Source organism: Somniosus microcephalus, chromosome 2 (genome assembly GCF_052327205.1).
Source record: "Somniosus microcephalus isolate GS21.2 chromosome 2, FLI_Smic_1.0, whole genome shotgun sequence".
NCBI classification, from domain to species: domain Eukaryota; kingdom Metazoa; phylum Chordata; class Chondrichthyes; order Squaliformes; family Somniosidae; genus Somniosus; species Somniosus microcephalus.
Window position 1 is genome coordinate 385,075,089 of NC_140988.1, and position 25,576 is coordinate 385,100,664.

At 47.8% G+C, this 25,576-nt stretch overlaps 1 protein-coding gene across 1 annotated transcript in view; it reads left to right on the forward strand.

The window, feature by feature from the left end:
• The window catches only part of LOC147123830 (uncharacterized), a 99,832-nt gene extending 93,012 nt beyond the window's left edge, over positions 1 to 6,820 (forward strand). The window contains exons 16-18 of the mRNA XM_085976318.1: positions 1,985 to 2,087; positions 4,977 to 5,083; positions 5,303 to 6,820. Coding sequence (XP_085832444.1) covers positions 1,985 to 2,087; positions 4,977 to 5,083; positions 5,303 to 5,435 — 343 coding nt within the window. The 3' untranslated portion in view covers positions 5,436 to 6,820. The remainder of the gene's footprint in view (positions 1 to 1,984; positions 2,088 to 4,976; positions 5,084 to 5,302) is intronic.
• The last annotated feature ends 18,756 nt before the right edge of the window (positions 6,821 to 25,576 follow it).

A 25,576-nucleotide genomic window follows, 5' to 3' on the forward strand; every position in this document is an offset into this window, starting at 1 on the left:
TGAGTCTAGATGAGGTGTAAATGGAAATGGCAGAAGCATCAACAGCTGCCATGTGACAAAAAAAATAGGGGCCGAGGTTATGGTCTGAAATTGTTGAACTCAATGTTGAATCCAGAAGGCTGTAAAGTGCCTAATCGAAAGATGAGGTTCTGTTCCTCGAGCTTATGTTGAGCTTCGTTGGAACAGTGTAAGAGGCCGAGGTCAGAGTGGGAGTGGAGCGGAGAATTAAAATGACAGGCAACTGGAAGCTCGGGGCCACACTTACGGACTGAACGGAGGTGTTCCGCAAAGCGGTCACCCAATCTGCGTTTGGTCTCTTCAATGACTGCATGGTGAGCAGTGAATACAGTATACAGTACTAAATTGCAAGAAGTACAAGTAAATTGCTGTTACACCTGGAAGGAGTGCTTGGGGCCCTGGACGGTGGGAAGGGAAGGAGGTAAAACAGCAGGTGTTGCATCTCTTGCACTTGCACGGGAAGGGGTGTTGGGGGTGATTGAGGAGTGGACCAGGGTGTCGTGGAGAGAGCTGTCCCTTCGGAATGCTGAAAGGGGAGGGGAAGATGTGTTTGGTGGTGGGAGGTGGCGGAGGATGATACATTGGATGTGGAGGCTGGTGGGATGAAAGGTGAAGACACGGGTAACCCTATCGTGGTTCTGGGAGGGAGGGGAAGGGGTGAGGGCAGAAGTGCGGGAAATAGAACGGACATGGTCGAGGGCCATGTCAACCACGGTAGAGAGGAACCCTCGGTTGAGGAAAAAGGAAGACACATCGTAAGCACTAGTATGGAAGGTAGCATCATCAGAGCAGAAGCGATGGAGAAACTGGGAGAATGGAATAGAGTCCTTACAGGAGGCGGGGTGGGAGGGAGTGAAGTCCAGGTAGCTGTGGGAGTCAGTGGGCTTATAATGAATGTTTGTCAATAGCCTATCCCCAGAAATGGAGACAGGGAAGGGAAGAGTCATAGATGGACAATGTGAAGGTGAGGGAAGGGTGGAAATTGGAAGCAAAGTGAATGAAATTTTCTAGTTCGGGGCGAGAGCAGGAAACAGCATTGATACAGTCATCAATGTACTGGAAAAAGAGGTGAGGGAGGGGACCCGAGTAGGACTGGAACAAAGAATGTTCCACATATACCATGAAAAGGCAGGCGTAGCTCGGACCCATGCGGGTACCCATAGCAACACCTTTAATTTGGAGGAAGTGAGTGGCATCAAAAGAGAAGTTGTTTAATGGGAGAACAAGTTTAGCATGGCGGAGCAGGGTGGTGGATGGGGACTGGTGGGGCCTCTGTTCAAGGAAGGAGCAGAGCGCCCTCGGGCCGTCCTGGTGGGGGATGGAGGTGTAGGGGGATTGGACATCCACAGTGAAAAGGAGGCGGTAGGAAACTGGAAACTGTTAGTGGCGGAGGGTGTTGGAAGAGTCGCGGATGTAGGTGGGAAGAGACTGGACAAGGAGAGAAAAAACAGTTGTGATAGGAAGAAATCAGTTCGGTGGGGCAAGACTGAATTGGTGCCTCACTTCAGGAAGAGTGTGTTGGGAAACATCCAGGAAGCCCCTGTTTCAGCCTGATGTCGGGTGAAGGAGTGGGACGGAACCCAGACCTTTCCTCGGCGTCGGTGGGGGGAAATTGGCGGTCTGGGGAAAGTGGCTCTTGCCTGGCCTTCCTGCCTTGGCAGGGGTTGCACAATATCCTGACTAGAACGTGGGAGGACTGAGGTAACAAAGGCTCCAGGCTCCCTGCATAACTTGATGGTTCCTGCGTTTGAACCTTGGTTAGGGAGGGGAGCCCATTTGGTGGTGTGCTGCCGCCTCTCCATGGAAGAGGTGTGGCGCTGCCTCCCTCCTCTTCTGTTGCCCTCTCAGAGTTGCGTTTGTAGTCCTGGGCAGGTGGTGACCGACCCCTTGCGTTGGTGCATGTTTAACTCGTCGGAACACTAGCTAGGACTTGCTGAAAATCTCTCTCCCTGTGTTTCCGCTGCAGTGTCGGAACCATACACAGCATCAGAATGCTTCAAGATCGTTTTTGTGCCTTCATTAACTTCACGACCAAACAGGGAGCCGAGCGTGCCATTGTGGAGTTACAGGTACTTGAGCACACCAACTCTTTCTGTCAGACGCACAGCGAGGACCGCGCTCCTGTACAAAATGTTTTGTGATAAAACTCTATGGTGGATTTGCATTAATTGCCAGGGCTGTACGCAATGGGGATGAAAAATGTTTGTGTTTTAAAAAAACCAGTGGGACCTCTGGAGCGAATTGAAATGTTGTGATATGAGTTTCCTCGCCACTAGTGGGAGCTCCAGGAATATAGAATGCATGGGTCTGGCAAAGACCATTGTGAAACGACTGGCTGGTCACAGGTACCAGGCAAGAAATATACTTCACAGGGGGAGGGGGGTTACTGGGGAACTGGAGGGAGGGGGAGGGGTTAGTGGGAGACTGGGGGGAGACAGAGATGCACTTCCTCACAGCTTGTAGAAAATATCAGGGCATGAGGGAGAATTTCTACCCAAAATTCACAAAAATATGCCCGGAATTCAGAAATTTGAATGACGACCAAAAGCTCCCATACCTACTAGGGGAAAAGAGAAATTGTGTAACCTTAGCGGCATACTATGTTACAGCTTACCATAAACAGAGGGACAACCATTAAATATAAGAGTATATACAAATTATATGAATGTATATTTATACACTCAGGGATAGATCTGTTTATACACTGTATGGATAGATCTATATTTATGTGTTCAACCATGAATGTTTTTCGATGCTTTGGCAACATAAGATGTACCTTGTCATGCCAATAAAGCAATTTGAATTTGAATTTAGTGGGAGACTGGGGGGAGGGGGAGGGGTTAGTGGGTGACGGGGGAGGGGTTAGTGGGAGACTGGGGAAGGGGGAGGGGTTAGTGGGGGACTGGGGGGAGGGGGAGGGGTTAGTGGGAGACTGGGGAAGGGGGCGGGGTTAGTGGGGGACTGGGGGGAGGGGATGGGGTTAGTGGGAGACGGGGAGGGGGAGGGGTTAATGGGAGACTGGGGGGAGGGGTTAGTGGGAGACTGGGGGGAGGGGTTAGTGGGAGACGGGAGGGGGAGGTGTTAGTGGGAGACTGGGGGGAGGGGGAGGGGTTAGTGGGAGACAGGGGAGGGGTTAGTGGGAGACTGGGGGGAGGGGGAGGGGTTAGTGGGAGACGAGGGGGAGGGGTTAGTGGGAGACTGGGGGAGGGGGAGGTGTTAGTGGGAGACTGGGGGAGGGGGAGGGGTTAGTGGGAGACTGGGGAGAGGGGGAGGGGTTAGTGGGAGACGGGGGAGGGGTTAGTGGGGGACTGAGGGGAGGGGGAGGGGTTAGTGGGGGACTGAGGGGAGGGGTTAGTGGGGGGAGGGGAGGGGTTAGTGGGAGACTGGGGGGAGGGGGAGGGGTTAGTGAGGGACTGGGGGGGTTAGTGGGGGACTGGGGGGAGGGGGAGGGGTTAGTGAGGGACTGGGGAGGGGGAGGGGTTAGTGAGGGACTGGGGGAGGGGGAGGGGTTAGTGGGAGACTGGGGGGAGGGGGAGGGGTTAGTGGGAGACTGGGGGGAGGGGGAGGGGTTAGTGAGGGACTGGGGGGGTTAGTGGGGGACTGGGGGGGAGGGGGAGGGGTTAGTGAGGGACTGGGGAGGGGAGGGGTTAGTGAGGGACTGGGGGAGGGGGAGGGGTTAGTGGGAGACTGGGGGGAGGGGGAGGGGCTAGTGGGAGACGAGGGGGAGGGGTTAGTGAGGGACTGGGGGCGGGGGAGGGGGGTTAGTGAGGGACTGGAGGGCGGGGCAGGGGGGATTAGTGGGAGACTGGGGGGAGGGGGCTTTAGTGGGAGACTGGGAGGAGGGGGTGTTAGTGGGAGACTGGAGGGCGGGGCAGGGGGATTAGTGGGAGACTGGGGGGAGGGGGGAGACTGGGGGGAGGGGTGTTAGTGGGAGACTGGGGAGAGGTGGAGGGGGGGGGTTAGTGGGAGACTGGAAAGTGTGGGAACGTGGTGGCAGACTGACAAGCGTGCAAAGGTTGTGGGATCGATGGGGAGGGGAGGTGATAGGGTGGCCTCTGGAAACCAGGCGGCCATTAGACAGGAGTGGGAGAGAAGATGGGAAGCAGTGGGAGAGCAGAATGTCGGAGGAATGCCGGAGCTGGAGAGAGGGGAGTACACTACAGTGTGAGCTTGTTGAAATTTCTATGTGCTTTGTTTGAAGGCAGGACTGTAGTTTGATTTTAAGTCACTTGAGGGGCGGAGTGCCACAGGCCTAGGGACACTATCGGGGAGCAAAGAGCACAAGGAGGCAGGAGGTGAATCCGTAAGAGGAGCCTCCCAGATGTGGAAACGGTGCTCAAAGATGGAGTTCAGAGTTGTCGAGGAGAAAAGAAGCATTTGCCCGTAGAGAGGAAACATTCAGCAGTGAGGCTGGGAGTCATAGAATCATAGAAATTTATGGCACAGAAGGAGGCTATTCGGCCCGTCGTGTCCGTGCCGGCCGACAAAGAGCTATTCAGCCTAATCCCACTTCCCAGCTCTTGGTCCGTAGCCCTGCAGGTTACGGCACTTCAAGTGTATATCCAAGTACTTTTTAAATGTGATGAGGGTCTCTGCCTCTCCCACCCTTTCAGGCAGTGAGTTCCAGACCCCCACCACCCTCTGGGTGAAAAAAGTTCTCCTCAACTCCCCTCTAATCCTTCTACCAATTACTTTAAATCTATGCCCCCTGGTTATTGACCTCTCTGCTAAGTCAGTAGATGGAGCCATCAGCGGTGGTGAATTGGGAATTGCACTGGAGATCAGAGGAGATAGTGAGGCCAAGAATCGGGTAGATGGGGGATGGAGCAGGCCGAGGAAGCGGTGGGAGCTGTCAGTGGGACTTGCGAGAAATAATTGAAATTCACTCCATGCCATCTCTCCACCGCCGTTTCCACTGAGTTTGTTGCTGTGCTGATTGCTCTCCCTCCTTTCTGCAGGGTATTGAACTCGAAGGAACCAAGCTGGTGATTCGACATCCTGACAATAATTACAAAAACCTGGGGTCAGCCAAGCTGGCTGCTCCAGCCGCTAAACCTTCACTTGTGTAAGTAGCGCTCCTGCACTGTGCCCTCTGCTGCTCCGTCACACCTCAGTTACAGGCACACGGGACCTAGCACCCGCTGTAGATTCACTAGCAACGCCGCTTTTCCCACAGACCTCTTGCGATTTCCTTCGATTTCCTCCTCAGCTGTTTAAAACCACCACACCACACCACCCCCCCCCCCCCCCCCCCCCGCGACTAACCGCTCTCTCACTCCAACAGGGAGAAGGTGAAAATCCCACCCAGCATGGAGTGCCATTTCTGGAGGAACATCGGCTGCGTCTACGGAGACAAGTGTCGCTTCCGGCACATTCCACAGCACAAAGGCGTGGACAGCAAGGTCTTGCAGAATTAAACCTCGACCGGGCACACCCACCTTTTTGATATATTTTTAAAAAGCCCCAAGTTGTCAAACCAGAGGGCGCAATGCCGGATAACCGACTATGATAATGAAGGGATCTGCGACCAGAACAGGCTGATGCGCGATGGAGGACGTTGCCGTTGCCTCGGCTGCAGTGGAGCCCTTTTTTTTATTGGAATCAAGTCTTCAAGAGATTTGTAAAACAGAAATGCTTTGGTTGGAAAATGAGCTCTCAAAGTCTTTCTGTTGGCGGGGTGGCGGGGGGAGTGTGAAGGAGCAGGACTCCCAGCGTGGATTTCTGACACTCGTATAAAGAGTGATTGCACATTCCCGAGGAGCACAGCCCAGAGGATTTGGACTGCAATATGGCAGCCCCTTCTTCAATGATCGCTCCCTGTTTGAGCATCCACCCACTGCATCATGCAATCTGTCCACAGAGAGTACAAGCGCTGCAAGTCCCCCCCCCCCCCCCCCCACACCTCTGGCATGAAGTGGCGCAGCCTGGCTGTCCTTTTAACAGACAGCCTCCCGCTCGTCTGGCCCTCAGTGCACTTTTGCTGCTCTGTGTCTCGGGGTGGGGGGGGGCCCCCATTTGCAGATTTCACCCCCCAAGCTGTAGGCGGTCCGGCTGGGATTCAATGCTGTTCCCTTTCCGACAGAAGGAAGTGAGGTAAGGGAATGCTATCTGGAGGCAGTGCTGTCCCAGCTTCCATACAGTAAGTGGAAGGGCTCTGCCGTTTTCATTTCTCCTCCTGTGGGCACCCCCCACCCCCGGTTAAATGTCTGAAATTAGGAGCTAACTGTTTGGAGAGGGGTGTGGTGGGGGGTGGAAATCACAGCGTTTCTGAAAGTGTTGCCCTCGAGCATGGACACGAGTGGGACCGTCGCCCTCAATGGAAATCGAGTGAGCACCGCCGTTTAAATGCCCTCCCGACTCCCCTCCACACTTATGAGCGCAAAGCTTTTAGGTTGAAAGTTGTTACCAGGGCTGCACGCTGTGGCTCGCTCCTAGAGACGTTTCCGCCCTGTGAACCCGTCTCGCGCAGCGCTGCCTCAATGCCTGGTCCTCACATCGCCATATTTGCAGTTTTGCTGATTCCCCCCCACAAACCATGTCTTGAAATGTGTGACGGAGGGGGGAGGGGGTTCAGAACCCGCTCTCTGCCCCCTACTGTGGTGCCATATTGGAGGGCGTGCATTCTGATGATTGTTAAAATGTTGCACCCTGTAATAAATGAGCTGATTTTACATTTTATAAACTGCACAATGTCTTGTATATATAATAAAAAAAAATCAAGTTTCTATAATCAGATAAAAATTGATTTGAAGAAAATGAGGAGTGGCAGAGACTGCAAATATATTATCCACATAAAATGCCAGTCAGACTCTTGTATACTTTGTCTCTTCCTGTTTCAGTTAAAGCTCCTGACATGCACCGCACACCTCAACACAGCATGGTGAGGCACACAGTCCACTGACACATTGGCTATTGTTCATCCTGGGGATTGTGCCTATTGTACGGGTCAGCACTGATTAATGAGAAGGTTGCTAAAAGCTTGATGGTTACACAGGTTAGCAAGAAGGAGACTTGTTGGCTACATGGGTTAGCACTGGCTGGTGAGGAATTTTCTAAATGCTAGTTAAGTGAAGCGGTTTAAGACTTTGTTCGATTCTCAATTGATTTTCAAAAGTTATCCCACGTGTTTTTTCAGTCTGTTGAACCCTTCTCTGTTGCTGGCCTTCTTCCACAACCATTTCTGGGTGCTAGGCAGAACGTCAGTGTGTGTTCCTCCTGCTCAGAACCTGGCGGGCGGAAGGGAAATTCAACCAGCGCCAACGTGATGTGAGTTCCTGCTCAGTTGGGGCACAGGTCGGTCCCAGACCATGCTTGCAGTGGGGTGAGGTGAGGAGTCGGTCAGTCCATGTGGTGCGTGAGGTGAGGAGTCGGTCAGTCCATGTGGTGCGTGAGGTGGGGAGGAGGTCAGTCCCAGAGGGTGCAGTTTAAGAATTCGGACTAGAACGCAATGGCAAGGTGATCAAGTTCAGTCCGCGCCTAACCATGAACTATTTGGCAATCGTAAGGCTCTCAATTTCACACCGCAGCCTTGCCTCCGACCCTGTCTCCTTAATCCCCCTAGGGTGCGGTTCCACACATTGCAGCTTCTTCACACAAAGGGTAGTAGAAATCTGGAACATTCCCTCCAAAAGGTTGTGGATGCTGAGAGACTTCATCTGTCGACCCAAGTATGACTTTGCTCCGCAATTGAATAATGGCCGTCAGCTTTCAGCGTGTGTGATGGCAGGAGCTACACGGGGCAGTATGAGGCGTGTCGGCCTTTTTTTTTTTATTCGTTCCTGGGATGTGGGCATCGCTGGCAAGGCCAGCATTTATTGCCCATCCCTAATTGCCCTTGAGAAGGTGGTGGTGAGCCGCCGCCTTGAACCGCTGCAGTCCGTGTGGTGAAGGTACTCCCACAGTGCTGTTAGGGAGGGAGTTCCAGGATTTTGACCCAGCGACGATGAAGGATCAGCGATATATTTCCAAGTGGAGGGGCACTAATGCGCCTGCTGCCCTTGTCCTAGGCGGAAGAGGTCGCGGGTTTGGAAGGTGCTGCCGAAGAAGCCTTGGCGAATTGCTGCAGTGCATCTTGTAGATGGTACACACTGCAGCCATGGTTGTTCTAGACATGAGCATGGATCAGGCTAAAGCAGCACCAACTGCTTTCGTTCATTAATACAATAGCAAAATACTGCGGATGTTGGAAATCTGAAATAACAACAGAAAATGCTGGAAACACTCAGCAGACCAGGCAGCATCCGTAGAGAGAGAAACAGAGTTAACGTTTCAGATCTGTGACCCTGCGTTCATTCTTGTGTTTGACTTCGGCAAAGAAAGATGGCCCTTCATGAGGCCAACTCCCTCTCCAGCGTGCTCAGTGATGGGTCGCTATGGGATAGGATTCTTCCCTAGAACGGATTTCTTTTTTTTGCTGCATAGTTTGGTCTCCCACACGAAGCCCTGAGGAAGACATTTGCTTCCAGGCCAAGGCAGGCAAGAGAACGGTTTGGATCGATGTCCGATATACCACAGGCTTAACCTGCACTGGGTCAACTAAGGAGAAAGACCTTAGTCCCCATGGCTCAAAGGACTGTGTCCAGGCTGAAGTTGGCATCCACCAGAACGCCCAGGTTCTGATGTCCATCAGCAATTGGTAGGTGCCCCTTGTATCTTCCCTGCTTTGTGCCAACGGAAAAAGCTCTGATACCACTTTTAAGGGGAACTCACCACTGCACCCCACAGGTCACCCTGTGTTCATACCAGCAGAGCGCACAAGCTCCCTGACCGAGTCTATGGACAATATCGTCGAGCGGTACTTTCAGTATGGCTGGAACAGACACTCCCAGTCCAGCCCTACAATGCCATTAATGAAGATATAGAATGGGATGGGTGAGAGTGGACACACTCCTTTTTCAGGAGAGAGCTAGCTCAAATGGGTCTACCATCTATCTTCATATGGAGTATACATCCCAGATAAAAGCCAATTGCTCCCAGCTACTTCAAGAGGGCCACGTGAGCCATTGAGTCTTCAGAAAATTGATAGAGCGAGTTTCTGTGAACTATAAGAACATAAGAAATAGGAGCAGGAGTAGGCCAATCGGCCCCTCGAGCCTGCTCCCCCATTCAATAAGATCATGGCTGATCTGATCCTAACCGCCAATCTACTATCACAGAACCATCTCCTGAATCTAACAATTAGACACACGAAATAGGAGCAGGATCAGGCTACACGGCCCCTGGGCCCGCTCCGCTACCCACAGGGCCATGTCCAATCCGAACCTAGACTCATGTCCAAATTCCTGCCCACTCCCTGTAACCCTTAATTCCCTTTACTTCTAGGAAACTATCTATTTCTGTTTTAAATTTATGTAATGATGTAGCTTCTACAGCTTTTTGGGGCAGCATATTCCATGGACCTACCACCCTCTGAGTGAAGTAGTTCCTCCTCATCTCAGTTTTGAAAGAGCAGCCCCTTATTCTAAGACTATGCCCCCTAGTTCTAGTTTCACCCATCATCGGGAACATCCTCCCCGCATCCACCCGATCCAACCCCTTCACAATCTTATATGTTTCAATAAGATCGCCTCTCATTCTTCTGAACTCCAATGAGTAGAGTCCCAATCTACTCAACCTCTCCTCATATGTCCATCCCCTCATCCCCGGGATTAACCAAGTGAACCTTCTTTGTACTGACTCGAGAGCAAGTATGGACACCAAAACTGTATGCAGTATTCCAGGTGCGGTCTCACCAATACCTTGTACAACTGAAGCAATACCTCCCTATTTTTATATTCTATCCCCCTAGCAATGAAAGCCAACATTCCATTGGCCTTAATCACTTGCTGCACCTGCATACTAACCTTTTGAGTTTCGTGCACCAGGACCCCCAGATCCCTTTGTACTTCAGTACTTTCCAGTTTCTTGCCATTAAGATAATAACTTGCTCTACGATTTTTCCTGCCAATGTGCATAACCTCACACTTTCCAGTATTGTATTCCATCTGCCAAATCTCTGCCCACTTAGCCTGTCGATGTCCCCTTGCAGGTTTTTTATGTCCTCCTCACTCACTACTTTCCCTCCCATCTTAGTATCATCTGCAAACTTTGATATGTTACACTCGGTCCCCTCCTCCAAATCGTTAATATAGATTGTAAAGAGTTGGGGACCCAGCACTGACCCCTGCGGAACACCACTAGTTACTGATTGCCAGTCTGAGAATGAACCATGTATCCCAACTCTCTGCCTTCTGTTAGATAGCCAATCCTCTATCCATGCCAGAATATTACCCCCAATCCCGTGATTTTTTATCTTAAGCAATAATCTTTTGTGTGGCACCTTGTCAAATGCCTTTTGGAAGTCTAAATACACTACGTCCACTGGTTCCCCTTTATCCACCCTATACGTTACTTCCTCAAAGAACTCCAGCAAATTTGTCAAACATGACTTCCCCTTCATAAAACCATGCTGACTTTGTCCTATTAAATTATGATTATCCAAATGTCCTGTTACTGTCTCCTTAATAATGGACTCCAAAATTTTACCTACCACAGATGTTAGGCTAACCGGTCTATAGTTTCCAGCCTTCTGTCTACTGCCCTTTTTAAATAAGGGTGTTACATTAGCAGTTTTCCAGTCTGCCGGGACCTTTGCCGAGTCCAGGGAGTTTTGGAAAATTATTACCAATGCATCCACAATCCCTACCGCCACTTCCCTCAAGACCCTAGGATGTAAGCCATCAGGTCCAGGTGATTTATCCGCCTTGAGTCCCATTATTTTACCGAGTACCACTTCCTTAGTGATTTTGATCGTGTTTAGCTCCTCCCCCCCCCCCCTATAGCCCCCTGTTTGTCCAGTGTTGGGATATTCTTAGTGTCCTCTACTGTAAAGACTGATACAAAATATTCATTGTGTTTTTGCCATCTACATATTTCCCACCATTAATTTCCCGGTCTCATTCTCTAAGGGACCAACATTTACTTTAGCCACCCTTTTTCTTTTTATATAACTATAAAAACTCTTACTATCTGTTTTTATATTTTTTGCTAATTTACTTTCATAATCTATCTTCCCTTTCTTAATCAATCTTTTTGTTATTTTTTGCTGTCTTTTAACTTTTCCCAATCCTCTATCCTCCCACTAGATTTGGCTACCTTATATGCCCTTGTTTTTAGTCGAATACTATCCTTAATTTCTTTACTTAGCCATGGATGGCTGTCTTTTATTTTACACCCTTTTCTTCTCAGTGGAATATATTTTTTTTGGAAGTTGTAAAATAACTCCTTAAATGTACACCACTGATCATGTATCGTCTTACCCTTTAATCTATTTTCCCAATCCACTCTACTCAATTCTGCTCTCATACCTTCATAGTCTCCTTTATTCAAGCTTAGCACGCTTGTTTGAGATCCAACCTTCTTACCCTCTAATTGAATATGGAATTCAACCATGTTATGGTCACTCATTCCAAGGGGATCCTTTACTAGGAGATTTTTAATTAATCCTGTCTCGTTACACAGGACCAGATCTAAGGTTGCTTGCCCCCTGGTCGGTTCAGTTACATACTGCTCAAGAAACCCATCCCTAATACACTCAATGAACTCATCCTCAAGGCAGTCCTGCCCAATTTGATTTGTCCAATTAATATGATAGTTAAAATCCCCCATAATTATAGATGTTCCCTTATTACAAGCCTCAACTATTTCCTGATTGATACTCCGTCCAACAGAGTTGCAACTGTTCGGAGGCCTATAGACTACGCCCACTAGTGTTTTTTTCCCCTTATTATTCCTTACCTCCACCCAAACTGTTTCATTATCCTGATCTTTTGACCCAATATCATTTCTCTGTATTACAGTGATTCCTTCCTTTATTAACATAGCCACCCCACCTCCCCTTCCTTCCTGCCTGTCCTTCCTGATCGTTAAATAACCTGGTATGTTTAATTCCCAGGCATTGTCACCCTGTAGCCATGTTTCTGTAATGGCCACAAGATCATACCCATATGTAGTTATTTGTGCCATTAACTCGTCTATTTTGTTACGAATGCTACGTGCATTCAGATAGAGAACTTTCAAATATGTTTTGTGACACTTAGTTCCTGCTTTTGCCCTTTTTATTACTTTACCTTTTACTCCATACCTTCTGCCCCTTCCTGACACGCTCTGGTTTTTAATTTCCCCACTGCTACCTAAGTCTATGACCTTCTCTGTTGTCATTTTTATTATTTGCTCTCCAGGAACCTCCCCCCCACTAGTTAGTTTAAAGCCCTCTCTACAGCCCTAGTTATATGATCCGCCAGGACTCTAGTCCCAGCACTGGCCAAGTGAAGCCCGTCCCAACGGAACAGCTCCCTCCTGCCCCAGTACTGGTGCCAGTGTCCCAGGAAGCAAAACCCATTTCTCCCACACCAGTCTTTGAGCCACGCATTTAACTCTCTAATTTTATTTGTCCTAGCCAAATTCGCTCGTGGCTCAGGTAATAATCCAGAGATTATTGCCCTTGAGGTTCTGTTTTTTAATTTGACCCCTAGTTGCTCATACTCCTTTAACAGAACCGGCTTCCTTGTCCTATCTACGTCGTTTGTACCAACATGGACCACGACAACTGGATCCACCCCCTCCAACTGCAAGTTTCTTTCCAGCCCAGAGGAGATGTCCTTAACCCTGGCACCGGGTAGGCAACACAGCCTTCTGGACTCTCGCTCTCGGCTGCAGAGAACTCTATCTATCCCCCTAATAATACTATCCCCTACCACTACAACATTTCTATTTACTCCCCCCTCTTGAATGGCCCCCTGTTCCCCGGTGCTGTGGCCAGGTTGCTCATCCTCCCTGCAGTCCCTGCTCCTGTCCCCACAGGGAGTAAGAACCTCGAACCTGTTGGACAAGAGCAAGGGCTGCGGCTCCTCCAGCTCTACCTCCTGGATCCCCATACCTGCCTCACTCGTGGTCACACCATCCTGTCCCTGACCATGGGCTACATCTGAATTAATTAACTTCATAGGTGTGACCACCTCCTGATACACAGAGTCCAGGTACTTCTCCCCCTCCCTGATGTGTCGCAGTGTCTGAAGCTCAGACTCCAGCTCATCAACACGGAGCTGGAGTTCCTGTAGCAGCAGACACTGTCACAGACGTAATCACCGTGAGCCTCAATGGGGTTCACCGGCTCCCACATCTCGCAACAGTAACACATCACCTGCTCCATTCTATGTAATTAATTAAATTTTTTATTGTTAGTTATGGACACCCTCTGCCCGATTTTAGATGCTAGTATCCCCTTTAATTAATTGGATTTAAATTAAATCAATCCCTCTAGTTACACCAGTTAAATGGTTTACCAACAGTCACTCTGCACCAGAAAGGCCTTATTAACTACAACCCACAGAGTTAAAGTTTGAAAAGAGCACCTAACACCCCACTTACCCAAACTCACAACACTCTTTGATGACTCGCACTAGGACTGGTCTTTTTATACTGTTTGTTTGTTTACAGCCAAATGAGTCACCCCTGCTGATTGGTTAGAAAACTGGTTTCCACTGCCTGCTGTGCCAATTTACTCCTACTGCAGTGTAACCTTATTTTACTCTTCTTAAACCAACAGAATCCCAAATATTTAACTTTTCCCCTTTACTTAAACTATATCGCACCCCACAATCTCAGCCTGTCCTACACATTCCCCATGAGAGCAAACTCCAGCCTGGTGTCAGCCATGGCTCAGTGGGTAGCACTCTTGCCTCTTGTCGGAAGGTCGTTGGTTCAAGTCCCACTCCAGAGACTTGAACGCATACTAAGCTGACATTTCAGTGCAGTACTGAGGGAGCATTGTTAGATAAGATGTTAAACCGAGGCCCCATATGCCCTCTCCAGTGGATGTAAAAGATCCCAAGACACTATTCAAAGAGCAGGGGAGTTACCCCGGTCTCCTGGCCAATATTTATCCCTCAACCAACATCACTAAAACTGATTATCTGGTCATTATCACGTTGCTATTTGTGGGAGCTTGCTATGTGCAAATTGGCTGCTGCGTTTCCTACATTACAACAGTGACTACACTTCAGAAGCACTTAATTGGCTGTAAAGCACTTTGGGACAGCCTGAAGTCGTGAAAGATGCTAGAGAAAGGCAAGTCTGTTCCTTTCCCATTACTCCAAGGCGTGTGCAACAGCACCCAAAGAACCATCTGAAAATGATATTTGGGTTTTGGTAGTTTTGGTCTGATTGGGATCTCCTCACCTTGTATGCGAGATGTGTCTCGAACAGGATCCTATTCATCAGCCCCGGAAGGGCAGCTCTAAGGTGAGCCAGTGGTCCCTGGCACTGATCCTGGGAGAAATTATAAAATAATTCAAATAACAGCCAGGCTACAATCTGCTCTTTTATTCATTCTTGGGATGTGGGCATCACTAGCAAAGGCCTCAAGATGTCCCAAAGCACTTTACAACCAATGGAGTACTCATGAAGTGTTGTTATGTGGGAAACGATGCAGCCAATTTGCGCACAGCAAGCTCCCACACTTTGGATGTAAAAAGGATAGAACAGGGTACTTCCGGCGTGGCTGTCTGTTTCACCAGCCTCCCGCCACCGGTCTCTATCCAGCCACTTGGAAGTACATTAGTGACCTGGTTAGGCCACACCTGGAGCACTGTGAGCAGTTCTGGGCACAAACCTTAGGAAGGATATATTGGCCTTGGAGGGAGTGCAGCGTAGGTTTACCAGAATGATACCCGGACTTCAAAGGTTAAGTTATAAGGTGAGATTACACAAATTAGAGTTGTATTCCCTAGAATTTAGAAGGTTAAGGGGTGATCTGATCGAAGTTTTCAGGATATTAAGGGGAACAGATAGGGTAGATAGAAACTATTTCCGCTGGTTGGGGATTCTAGGACTAGGGGGCAGAGTCTAAAAGTTAGAGCCAGACCTTTCAGGAGTGAAATTAGGAAACATTTCTACACACAAAGGGTGGTAGAAGTTTGGAACTCTCTTCCACAAACGGCAATTGATGCTAGATCAATTGTTAATTTTAAATCTCAGATTGATAGCTTTTTGTTAACCAAAGGTATTAAGGGATACGGGTCAAAGGCAGGTATATGGAGTTAGGTCGCAGATCAGCCATGGTCTCATTGAATGGTGGAACAAGCTCGAAGGGCTGAATGGCCTCCTCCTGTTCCTATGTTCCTAAATGACCAGATAATCTGTTTTAGTGATGTTGGTTGAGGAATAATGGACAGGACACCAAAGTGAACCAATCCTACAGCTTCATGACCACTTTTACCAATATCAAATTTTTATTCCCAGATTTTTTTTTATTGAATTGAAATTCTCAAATGCCATGGTGGGATTTGAACTCACGTTCTCTAAATTATTAGTCCAGGCCTCTGGATTACTTGTGCAAAAATAACCTGTGCTGAGTTTACCTGATCTCAGCCGGAGAGCTCGCAGGAGTACTTGAATTGCCCTCTGTCCCTGGGCTAAAATTAGCCAGGGTTTTGTTCCTGATAGCAATCCAGCAATCCCGGGTGAACAATGGGCGTGTGCACATTGGGTGAGCTTGGCTACAATTTCTTCCTGTCTGGAATAGCCTATCCGGGCTCTCACACCAAGAACGGCCGTTTGGGTAAGGTAGCTGCTGGAAGTGGTGGACCCCGTCCCTCAGTGGGAGTCAACGCAATCCAGAGAGGAACATAGGAACTGCTAGGCGAAATAAGACCAAGGTCCATCAAGTTTGCCTTCTACCATCCTGGTACATAAGATTTAGGAGCAGGAGTAGGGCATACGTCCCCTCGAGCCTGCTCCGCCATTCAATAAGATCATGGCTGATCTTTGACCTCAACTCCACTTTCCTGCCCTCTCCCCATATCCCTTGATTCCCCTAGAGTCCAAAAATCTATCGATCTCAGCCTTGAATATACTCAATGACTCAGCATCCACAGCCCTCTGGGGAAAGAATTCTGAGGATTCACAACCCTCTGAATGAAAAAATTCCTCCTCATCTCAGTCTTAAATGGCCGACCCCTTATCCTGAGACTATCCCCCCAGTTCTAGACTCTCCAGCCAGGGGAAACAACCTCTCAGCATATATCCTGTCAATCCCCCTCAGAATCTTGTATGTTTCAATGAGATCACCTCTCATTCTTCTAAACTCCAGAGAGTATAGGCCCATTCTACACAATCTCCCCTCATAGGACAACCCTCTGGTCCCAGCGATCAATCTAGTGAACCTTCGTTGCACCGCCTCCAAGGCAAGCATATCCTTCCTTGGATAAGGAGATCAAAGCTGCACAGTACTCCAGGTATGGTCTCACCAAGGCCCTGTACAATTATAGCAAGACTTCTTTACTCTTGCAATAAAGGCCAACATGCCATTTGCCTTCCTAATTGCTTGCTGTACCTGCACGCTAACACTTGTGTTTTTTGTACTAGGACACCTAAATCTCTCAGAACACCAACATTTAATAGTTGCTCACCATTTCAAAATAATCTGGCTAACAAAGGAAATTAGGGATAACATAAGATCCAAAGAGAGGACATATAAATTGGCCAAAAAAAGCAGCAAACCTGAGGATTGGGAGCAGTTTAGGATTCAGCAAAGGAGGACAAAGGGATTAATTAAGAAGGGGAAAATAGATTATGAAAGTAAGCTTGCAAGGAACATAAAAACTGACTGTAAAAGCTTTTATAGATATGTGAAGAGAAAAAGATTGGTGAAGTCAAGCGTAGGTCCCTTGCAGTCAGAATCAGGGGAATTTATAATGGGGAACAAAGAAATGGCAGACCAATTAAATACATATTTTGGTTCTGTCTTCACAAAGGAGGACACAAATAACCTCCCAGAGATGTCGGGGAACATAGGGACTAATGAGAGGGAGGAACTGAAAGAAATCAGTATTTGTAGGGAAATGGTGTTGGGGAAGTTGACGGGATTGAAGGCCGATAAATCCCCAGGGCCTGATAATCTACATCCTAGGGTACTTAAGGAAGTGGCCCTGGAGATAGTAGATGCATTGCTGATCATCTTCCAGAACTCGATAGACTCTGGAACAGTACCCATGGATTGGAGGGTAGCTAATGTTACCCCACTATTCAAAAAAGGTGGTAGAGAAAAAGTGGGGAATTATAGACCGGTAAGCCTGACATCGGTAGTGGGGAAAATGCTAGAGTCCATTATAAAAGATGTAATAGCAGAGCACTTGGAAAGCAGTGACAGGATTGGACAAAGTCAACATGGATTTACAAAAAGTAAATCGTGCCTGACTAATCTGGAATTTTTTGAGGATGTAACTGGCAAAATAGATAAGGGAGAACCAGTGGATGTGGTGTATTTGGACTTTCAGAAGGCTTTTGATAAGGTCCCGCATAAGAGATTAGCGTGCAAAATTAAGGCACATGGGATTGGGGGCAAGGTATTGACTTGGATAGAGAACTGGTTGGCAGATAGAAAGCAAAGAGTTGGAATAAACGGGTCGTTTTCCGAGTGGCAGGCAGTGACTAGTGGAGTACCGCAAGGATCGGTCCTAGGACCCCAGCTGTTCACAATATATATTAATGATCTGGACGAGGGAATTGGATGTAATATCTCCAAATTTGCAGATGACACAAAGCTGGGTGGGACGGTATGCTGTGAGGAGGATGCCGTGAAACTCCTGTACGATTTGGACAGGTTGGGTGATTGGGCAGAAACATGGCAAATGCACTATAATGTGGATAAATGTGAGGTTATCCACTTTGGTGGCAAAAACAGGAAGGCAGATTATTTGAATGGCAATAGATTGGGAGAAGGGGAAGTGCAAAGAGACCTGGGTGTTCTTGTGCACCAGTCGCTGAAGGTAAGCATGCAGGTGCAGCAGGCGGTTAAGAAGGCAAATGGTATGTTGGCCTTCGTAGCAAGAGGGTTCGAGTACAGGAACAAGGATGTCTTGCTGCAGTTGTACAGGGCCTTGGTGAGACCGCACCTTGAGTATTGTGTGCAGTTTTGGTCGCCTTATCTGAGGAAGGATGTTCTTGCCATGGAAGGAGTGCAGCGAAGATTAACCAGGCTGATACCTGGGATGGCAGGAATGACGTATGAGGAGAGATTGTGTCGATTGGGCTTATACTCACTGGAGTTTAGAAGATTGAGAGGGGATCTCATCGAAACCCATAAAATTCTGTCAGGCCTGGACAGACTAGATGCAGGAAGGATGTTCCCGATGGCCGGGGAGTCCAGAACCAGGGGTCATAGTCTAAGGATAAAGGGTAAGCCATTTAGGACTGAGATGAGGAGGAATTTCTTCACCCAGAGAGTGGTGAACCTGTGGAATTCTCTGCCACAGAGGCCGGTGGAGGCCAGTTCATTAAATATATTCAAGAAGGAGTTGGATATATTTCTTAAGGCTAAAGGGATCAAGGGATATGGGGAGAAGGCAGGGACAGGGTACTGAATTTGGATGATCAGCCATGATCACATTGAATGGCGGAGCAGGCTCGATGGGCCGAATGGCCTACTCCTGCTCCTATCTTCTATGTTTCTATGTAATCTGCTTTTCTATTCTTCCTACCAAAGTGAATAACCTCACATTTCCCCACATTATACTCCATCTGCCCCATAGGATTACTCAGGATATACAGCACATAAACCGGCCATTCGGCCCAACCAGTCCATGCCGGCGTTTATGCTCCACTCGAGCCTCCTCCTGTCTTTCCTCATCTAACTATCAGCATAACCCTCTATTCCCTTCTCCCTCATATGCTTATCTAGCCTCCCCTTAAATGCATCGATACTATTCACTTCACCCACTCCCTGTGGTAGCAAGTTCCACATTCTCACCACTCTCTGGGTAAAGAAGTTTCTTTTGAATTCCCTGTTGGATTTCTTGGTGACTATCTTATATTGATGGCCTCTAGTTTTGCTCTTCCCCACAAGTGGAAACACTCTCTCGGTGTCTACTTTATCAAAACCTTTCATAATTTTAAAGACCTCTATTAGGTCACCCCTCAGCCTTCTTTTTTCAAGAGAAAAGAGACCCAGCCTGTTCATCCTTTCCTGATAGGTATAACCTCGTGTTTCTGATATCATTCTTGTAAACCTTCTTTGCACCCTCTCTAGTACCTCTATATCCTTTTTATAATATGGTGACCAGAATTGTACGCAGTACTCCAAGTGTGGTCTAACCAAGGTTCGATAAAAGTTTAACATAACTTCTCTACTTTTCAATTCAATCCCTCTAGAAATAAACCTTATTTGGTTTGCTTTTTTTATGGCCTTGTTAACCTGTGTTGCTACTTTTAGTGATTTGTGTAAACGAAAAGACGTATATTTATACAGCGCCTTTCACAACCACCTGATGTCTCAAAGCACTTTACAGCCAATGAAGTACTTTTGGAGTGTAGTCACTGTTGTAATGTGGGAAACACAGCAGCCAATTTGCACACAGCAAGCTCCCATAAACAGCAATGTGATATAGCATCACAGAATGATGAGTTGTTTTTGTTATGTTGATTAAGGGATAAATATTGGCCAGGACATCGGGGATAACTGGCCTGCTGTTCTTTGAAATAATGCCATGGGATCTTTTACGTCCACCTGAGAGAGCAGACGGGGCCTCAGTTTTAACGTCTCATCTGAAAGACGGCACCTCTGACAGTGCAGCTCTCCCTCAGCACTGCACTGGAGTGTCAGCCTAGATTTATGACCTGACTTAAAGGCAAGTGTGCTACCTATTGAGCCACAGCTGACACTGTATTTATACTCTGAGATCCCTTTGCTCTTCTACCCCACTTAGATTTGTATTTTCCAAGTAATATATGACTACCCTATTTTCTTACCAAAATGTAATACCTCACATTTATCTATGTTGAATTTCATTTTGTTAATTATATGCCCATTCTTCAAGTTTATTAATGTCTTCTTGTAATTTGTTGCAGTTCTCCTCAGTATTGAGTATCCCCCCAATTTGGTGTCATCTGCAAATTTAGAAATTGTGTTTTGATTCCAAAAGAAATTATGTTTTTGATTCTGCTTTATTGCCCACTCACTTAGTCTATCTATGTCCCTTTGCAGGCTCTTTGTGTCCTCCTCACAGCTTACTTTCCCACCTAGCTTTGTATCGTCAGTCAACTTGGATATTGTACTCGGTCCCTTCATCTAAGTCATTAACATAGATTGTAAATAGCTGAGGCCCAAGCTCTGATCCTTGCGGCACCCCACTAGTTACAGCCTGCCAACCTGAAAATGACTTGTTTATCCCCACTTTGTTTTCTGTCTGTTAACCAATCCTCCATCCATGCTACTATATTACCTCAAACCCCATGAGCTCTAATCGTGCGTAACAACCTTTTCATAGAATCATAGAAAGCTACAGCACGGAAGGAGGCCATTTTGGCCCATTGTGTCCACGCCGGCCAACAAAGAGCTCTCCAGCCTTATCCCACTTCCCAGCTCTTGGTCCGTAGCCCTGCAGGTTACAGCATCCCAAGTGCACATCCAAGTACTTTTTAAATGTGGTTAGGGTTCCTGCCTCTACCACCCTTTCAGGCAGTGAGTTCCAGACCCCCACAACCCTCTGGGTGAAGAAATTTCCCCTCAAATCCCCTCTAAACCTTCCACCAATCACTTTAAATCTGTGCCCCCTGGTTTTTGACCCCTCTGCTAAGGGAAATTGGTCCTCTCTATCCACTTTATCTCTGCCACTCATAATTTTATACACCTCAATAAGGTCTCCTCTGTTCCAAGGAAAACAGACCCAGTCTATCCAGTCTTTCCTCATAGCTAAGATTCTCTACTCCTGGCAACATCCTTGTAAATCTCCTCTGCACCCTCTCTAGTGCAATCACATCTTTCCTGTAATGTGGTGACCAGAACTACACGCAGTACTCTAGCTGAGGCCTAACTAGTGTTTTATACAGTTGAAGCATAACCCCCCCCCCCTGCTCTTGTATTCTATGCCACAGCTAATAAAGACAAGCATTCTGTATGCCTTCTTAACCACCTTATCTACCTGGCCTGCTACCTTCAGGGATCTGTGGACATGCACTCCAAGGTCCCTTTGTTCCTCTATACTACTCAGTGTCCTACCATTTAATGCGTATTCCCTTTCCTTGTTAGCCCTCCCCAAATGCATTACCTCACATGTCTCCGGATTTAATTCCATTTGCCACTGTCTGCCCACCTGACCAATTTATTGATATCTTCCTGCAGTCTACAGCTTCCTTCTTCAGTATCAACCACACAGCTGATTTTAGTATCATCTGCAAACTTCTTAATCCTACCCCCTACATTCAAGTCTAGATCTATATTTATGTGGCACCTTACCGAATGCCTTTTGGAAATCCAAATATACTCCATCTACTTGTTCCCCTTTATCTACCCTGCTAGTTACATCCTCAAAAAACTCTTAAAAAAAATTGTCAAACACAATTTCCCTTTCATAAAACCATGTTGACTCTGCCTAATCATGTTACGATACAACAATTTTTTTAAATTATTGATTCACGGGAAGTGGGCGCCGCTGGCAATGCCAGTATTTATTGCTGATCCCGAATATAATGGAGTTGTTGCCTAATCACTAGCAATTGACCTCTATTAATGAGTCTACAACAGACCCAGACATGCAGCGAGGAAGACGAGTGGTCGAGAGCTTTGGGAACCATAGGTCCAAAGTCGCCTGTTACTCCCAAGACCGCTACACTCACCACACATCATTGTAAATAGCTGAGGCCCAAGTACTGACCTTTGTGGCACCCCCACTAGTTACATATAATATGTCCCAAAATATTCTCTGAAAGAAATCTTTTGCATTTCTCATTTTTTATTTGCATTTGAATGAATCAATACTAACGGTTTCCACCGTCTCCCTCAGGAGCCTGTCTCATAGATTTACCACTCGCTCACTGGAATAATGTTTCCACAGATTAGTTTTAAATTTACCCCCCTTTCAAGCGCAGGCCGTGTCCTCTGGTTCGACTGTGCTGGACAAGGTGAGAGATTGGGGGGGGGGGGGGCGTTGCGTGGGGGGGGGGGAGAAAACAACAAGAAGAATCTATCCCAATGCAGTGAATGCATCGGTCTGCCTGCAATAATTCCTCCATTTATTGGACCTTTTCTGCGGGTACTTATGTGCCTTTCTGCCTACCAACCCCTCCCCCTGGCTGTGGTTTTGTTTTACTGAAAAACCAAAATGGGCAGTCAAGGCTGTGCCGGATCTGTCGAGACCTGACTGACTCGCGGCAGTGACGTGAAACAGTCAAGGAGCCGAATGTTTGAAACCCTGTAAGTTAAGGATCGTGAGATGAGAAGAGATTGAGAAGCAGAAGGAAGAAGAGATCAGCAAGACCAATTTTGGCTTTGAAGGGCAGTGGGAGAGAAGGTTGGGGGAGGAGGGTGTCAAGAGCCCAATGATTTGGAGTTCCTGGAAATGAGTGATACCAGAGTAGGAGACTGATGGCTAATCTCACAGCTTTCTCCCCTGGTTGACTCTATGTTGGCACAGGTCCCAGGGATGACCTCCTGAGAGTGTCCTTTCTGCATGAGTTGTGTACCTTATGATTCATAGAATTCATAGAAACTGACAGCACAGGAGGAGGCCATTCGGCCCGTCGTGAATGTGCTAGTTCTGTGAAAGACCAGTCGTGCTCAGTCTCACAATCCCACATTTTGTCTGGAACCCTGTGAGTTCCCGATCCTCGAGAACCCGTCCAATGCCCCTTTAATATGATTGATGGAGTCAGCTTCCTCCAGCTGTTCAGGTCGAGCGTTCCCGATCCCCACAACTCTCAGAGTGAAAACATTTCTCCTCATCTCCCTCGAGATCTTTTTTGAATCTATGACCTCTGGTCATTGACCCACTCGCCAAAGGGAATAGTTTTTTCCTATTTACTCAATCAAAAGAAAGAAAGACTTGTATTTATATAGCGCCTTTCACGACCACCGGACGTCTCAAAGTGCTTTACAGCCAATAAAGTACTTTTTGAAGTGTAGTCACTGTTGTAATGTAGGAAACGCAGCAGCCAATGTGCACACAGCAAGCTCCCACAAACAGCAATGTGATAATGACCAGACAATCTGTTTTTCGTGATGTTGATTGAGGGATAAATATTGGACCCAGGACACTGGGGAAGAACACCCCTGCTCCTCTTCGAAATAGTGCCCTGGGATTGTTTGCGTCCACCTGAGAAGGCAGGCAGGGCCTCAGTTTAACATCTCATCTGAGAGACGGCACCTCCGACAGTGCAGCACTCCCTCAGTATTGCACTGAAGTGTCAGCCTGGACTTTTGTACTCGAGTCCCTGGAGTGGGACTTGAACCCACAACCTTCGAAGGCAAGAGTGCTACCAACTGAGCCATGGCGGTTACTGTACAAAACCTCTATTCGGTCACCTCTTAACCTTCTCTGTTCCAAGGGGAACACTTCTAACTTTTCCAACCTGTAACAGCCTGGTAAATATCCTCTGTACCCTTTCTAATATCTTTACATCTTGTGCCTTTCTCCCGTCTTCTAAGTAGAAGTTGGGATTGCAGTGATAACAGTCTGGGACAGTAATTGACATGAGCACAACTCCTAGTGGTGTGTATCATTATGATAATTGTAGCCTATGGGGTCTGCAATCACAGAACAAGAGGACAGTCATATCCCCTCTGCACTGGAGGAGCACAGCCTATATATTGGGGTATATATTCATCCTGAGTGGTCGCATGGTCCGTGAGTCATAGAGTCATAGAGTTTTACAGCACAGAAAGAGGCCCTTCGGCCCATCGTGTCTGCGCCGCCCATCCATCCCTGTCCAGTCTAATCCCATTTTCCAGCATTTGGTCCATAGCCTTGTATGCAATGGCATTTCAAGTGCTCATCCAAATGCTTCTTGAATGTTGTGAGGGTTCCTGCCTCTACCACCCTTTCAGGCATTGAGTTCCACATTCCAACCACCCTCTGGGTGAAAAAGTTCCTCCTCAAATCCCCTCTAAATCTCCTGCCCCTTACCCTGAATCTATGCCCCCTTGTTATTGACCCCCCTACTAAGGGGAAAAGTTCCTCTTTATCTACCCTATCTATGCCCCTCATCATTTTGTACACCTCAATCAGGTCCCCCCTCAGCCTTCTTTGCTCCAAGGAAAACAACCCCAGCCTGTCCAGCCTCTCTTCATAGCTGAGGCGCTCCATCCCAGGTAACATCCTGGTGAATCTTCTCTGCACCCTCTCCAAAGCAATCACATCCTTCCTATAGTGAGGCGACCAGAACTGCACACAGTACTCCAGCTGTGGCCTCACCAGCGTTTTGTACAGCTCCATCATAACCTCCCTGCTCTTATATTCTATGCCTCGGCTAATGAAGGCAAGTATCCCATATGCCTTTTTAACCACCTTATCTACCTGTTCTGCTGCCTTCAGGGATCTATGTACATGTACACCAAGGTCCCTCTGACCCTTTGTACTTCCTAGGGTCCTACCACTCATTGTGTATTCCCTTGCCTTATTTGTCCGTCCAAAATGCATCACCTCGCACTTTTCAGGGTTAAATTCCATTTGCCACTTTTCCGCCCATCTGACCAACCCGTTTATATCGTCCTGTAGCCTGAGGCTTTCCTCCTCGCAATTTACCACCCCACCAATTTTCGTGTCATCTGCGAACTTACTGATCATACCCTTTACATTCTCATCCAAATCATTTATGTAGATCACAAACAACAAGGGACCCAGCACCGATCCCTGAGGTACCCCACTGGACACAGGCTTCCAGTCACAAAAGCAACCTTCGACCATCACCCTCTGCCTCCTGCCACTCAGCCAGTTTAGGATCCAACGCGCCAAGGCACCCTGGATCCCTGAGATTGAAGGTACCCCCACAGAGCTGTTAGGATTTGACTATTCCAACGCACTCCTGGCTGACCTCTCTTGTTCAACCCTCCGTAAACTTGAGGTCATCCAAAACTCGGCTGCTCCGTGTCCTAACTCACACCAAGACCCGTTCACCCATCACCCCTGTGCTCACTGACCTACATTGGCTCCCAGTTAAGCAACACCTCGATTTTAAAATTCTCATTCTTGTTTTCAAATCCCTCCATGGCCTCGCCCCTGCCAATCTCTGTAATCTCCAGCCCCACAACCCCCCGAGATCTCTGCACTCCTCTAATTCTGGCCCCTTGAGCATCTCTGATTATAATCGCTCCACCATTGGTGGCCGTGCCTTCTGTTGCCTAGGCTCTAAGCTCTGGAATTCCCTCCCTAAACCTCTCCGCCTCTCTCTCCTCCTTTAAGACGCTCCTTAAAACCTCCCTCTTTGACCAAGCTTTTGGTCACCTGTCCCTAATATCTCCTTATACATAGAAGATAGGAGCAGGAGTAGGCCATTCGGCCCTTCGTGCCTGCTCCGCCATTCGATGAGATCATGGCTGATCCTTTAATTCAGTATCCCGTCCCCGCCTTCTCTCCGTAACCCTTAACCCCTTTTGCCCGTAGAAATATATCTAATTCCCTCTTAAATATATTTAATGAGCTGGCGTACACTGCCCTCTGTGGCAATGAGTTCCACAGGTTCACCACTCTCTGAGTGAAGAAATTCCCCCTCATCTCTGTCCTAAATGGTTTAGCCCTTATCCTTAAAT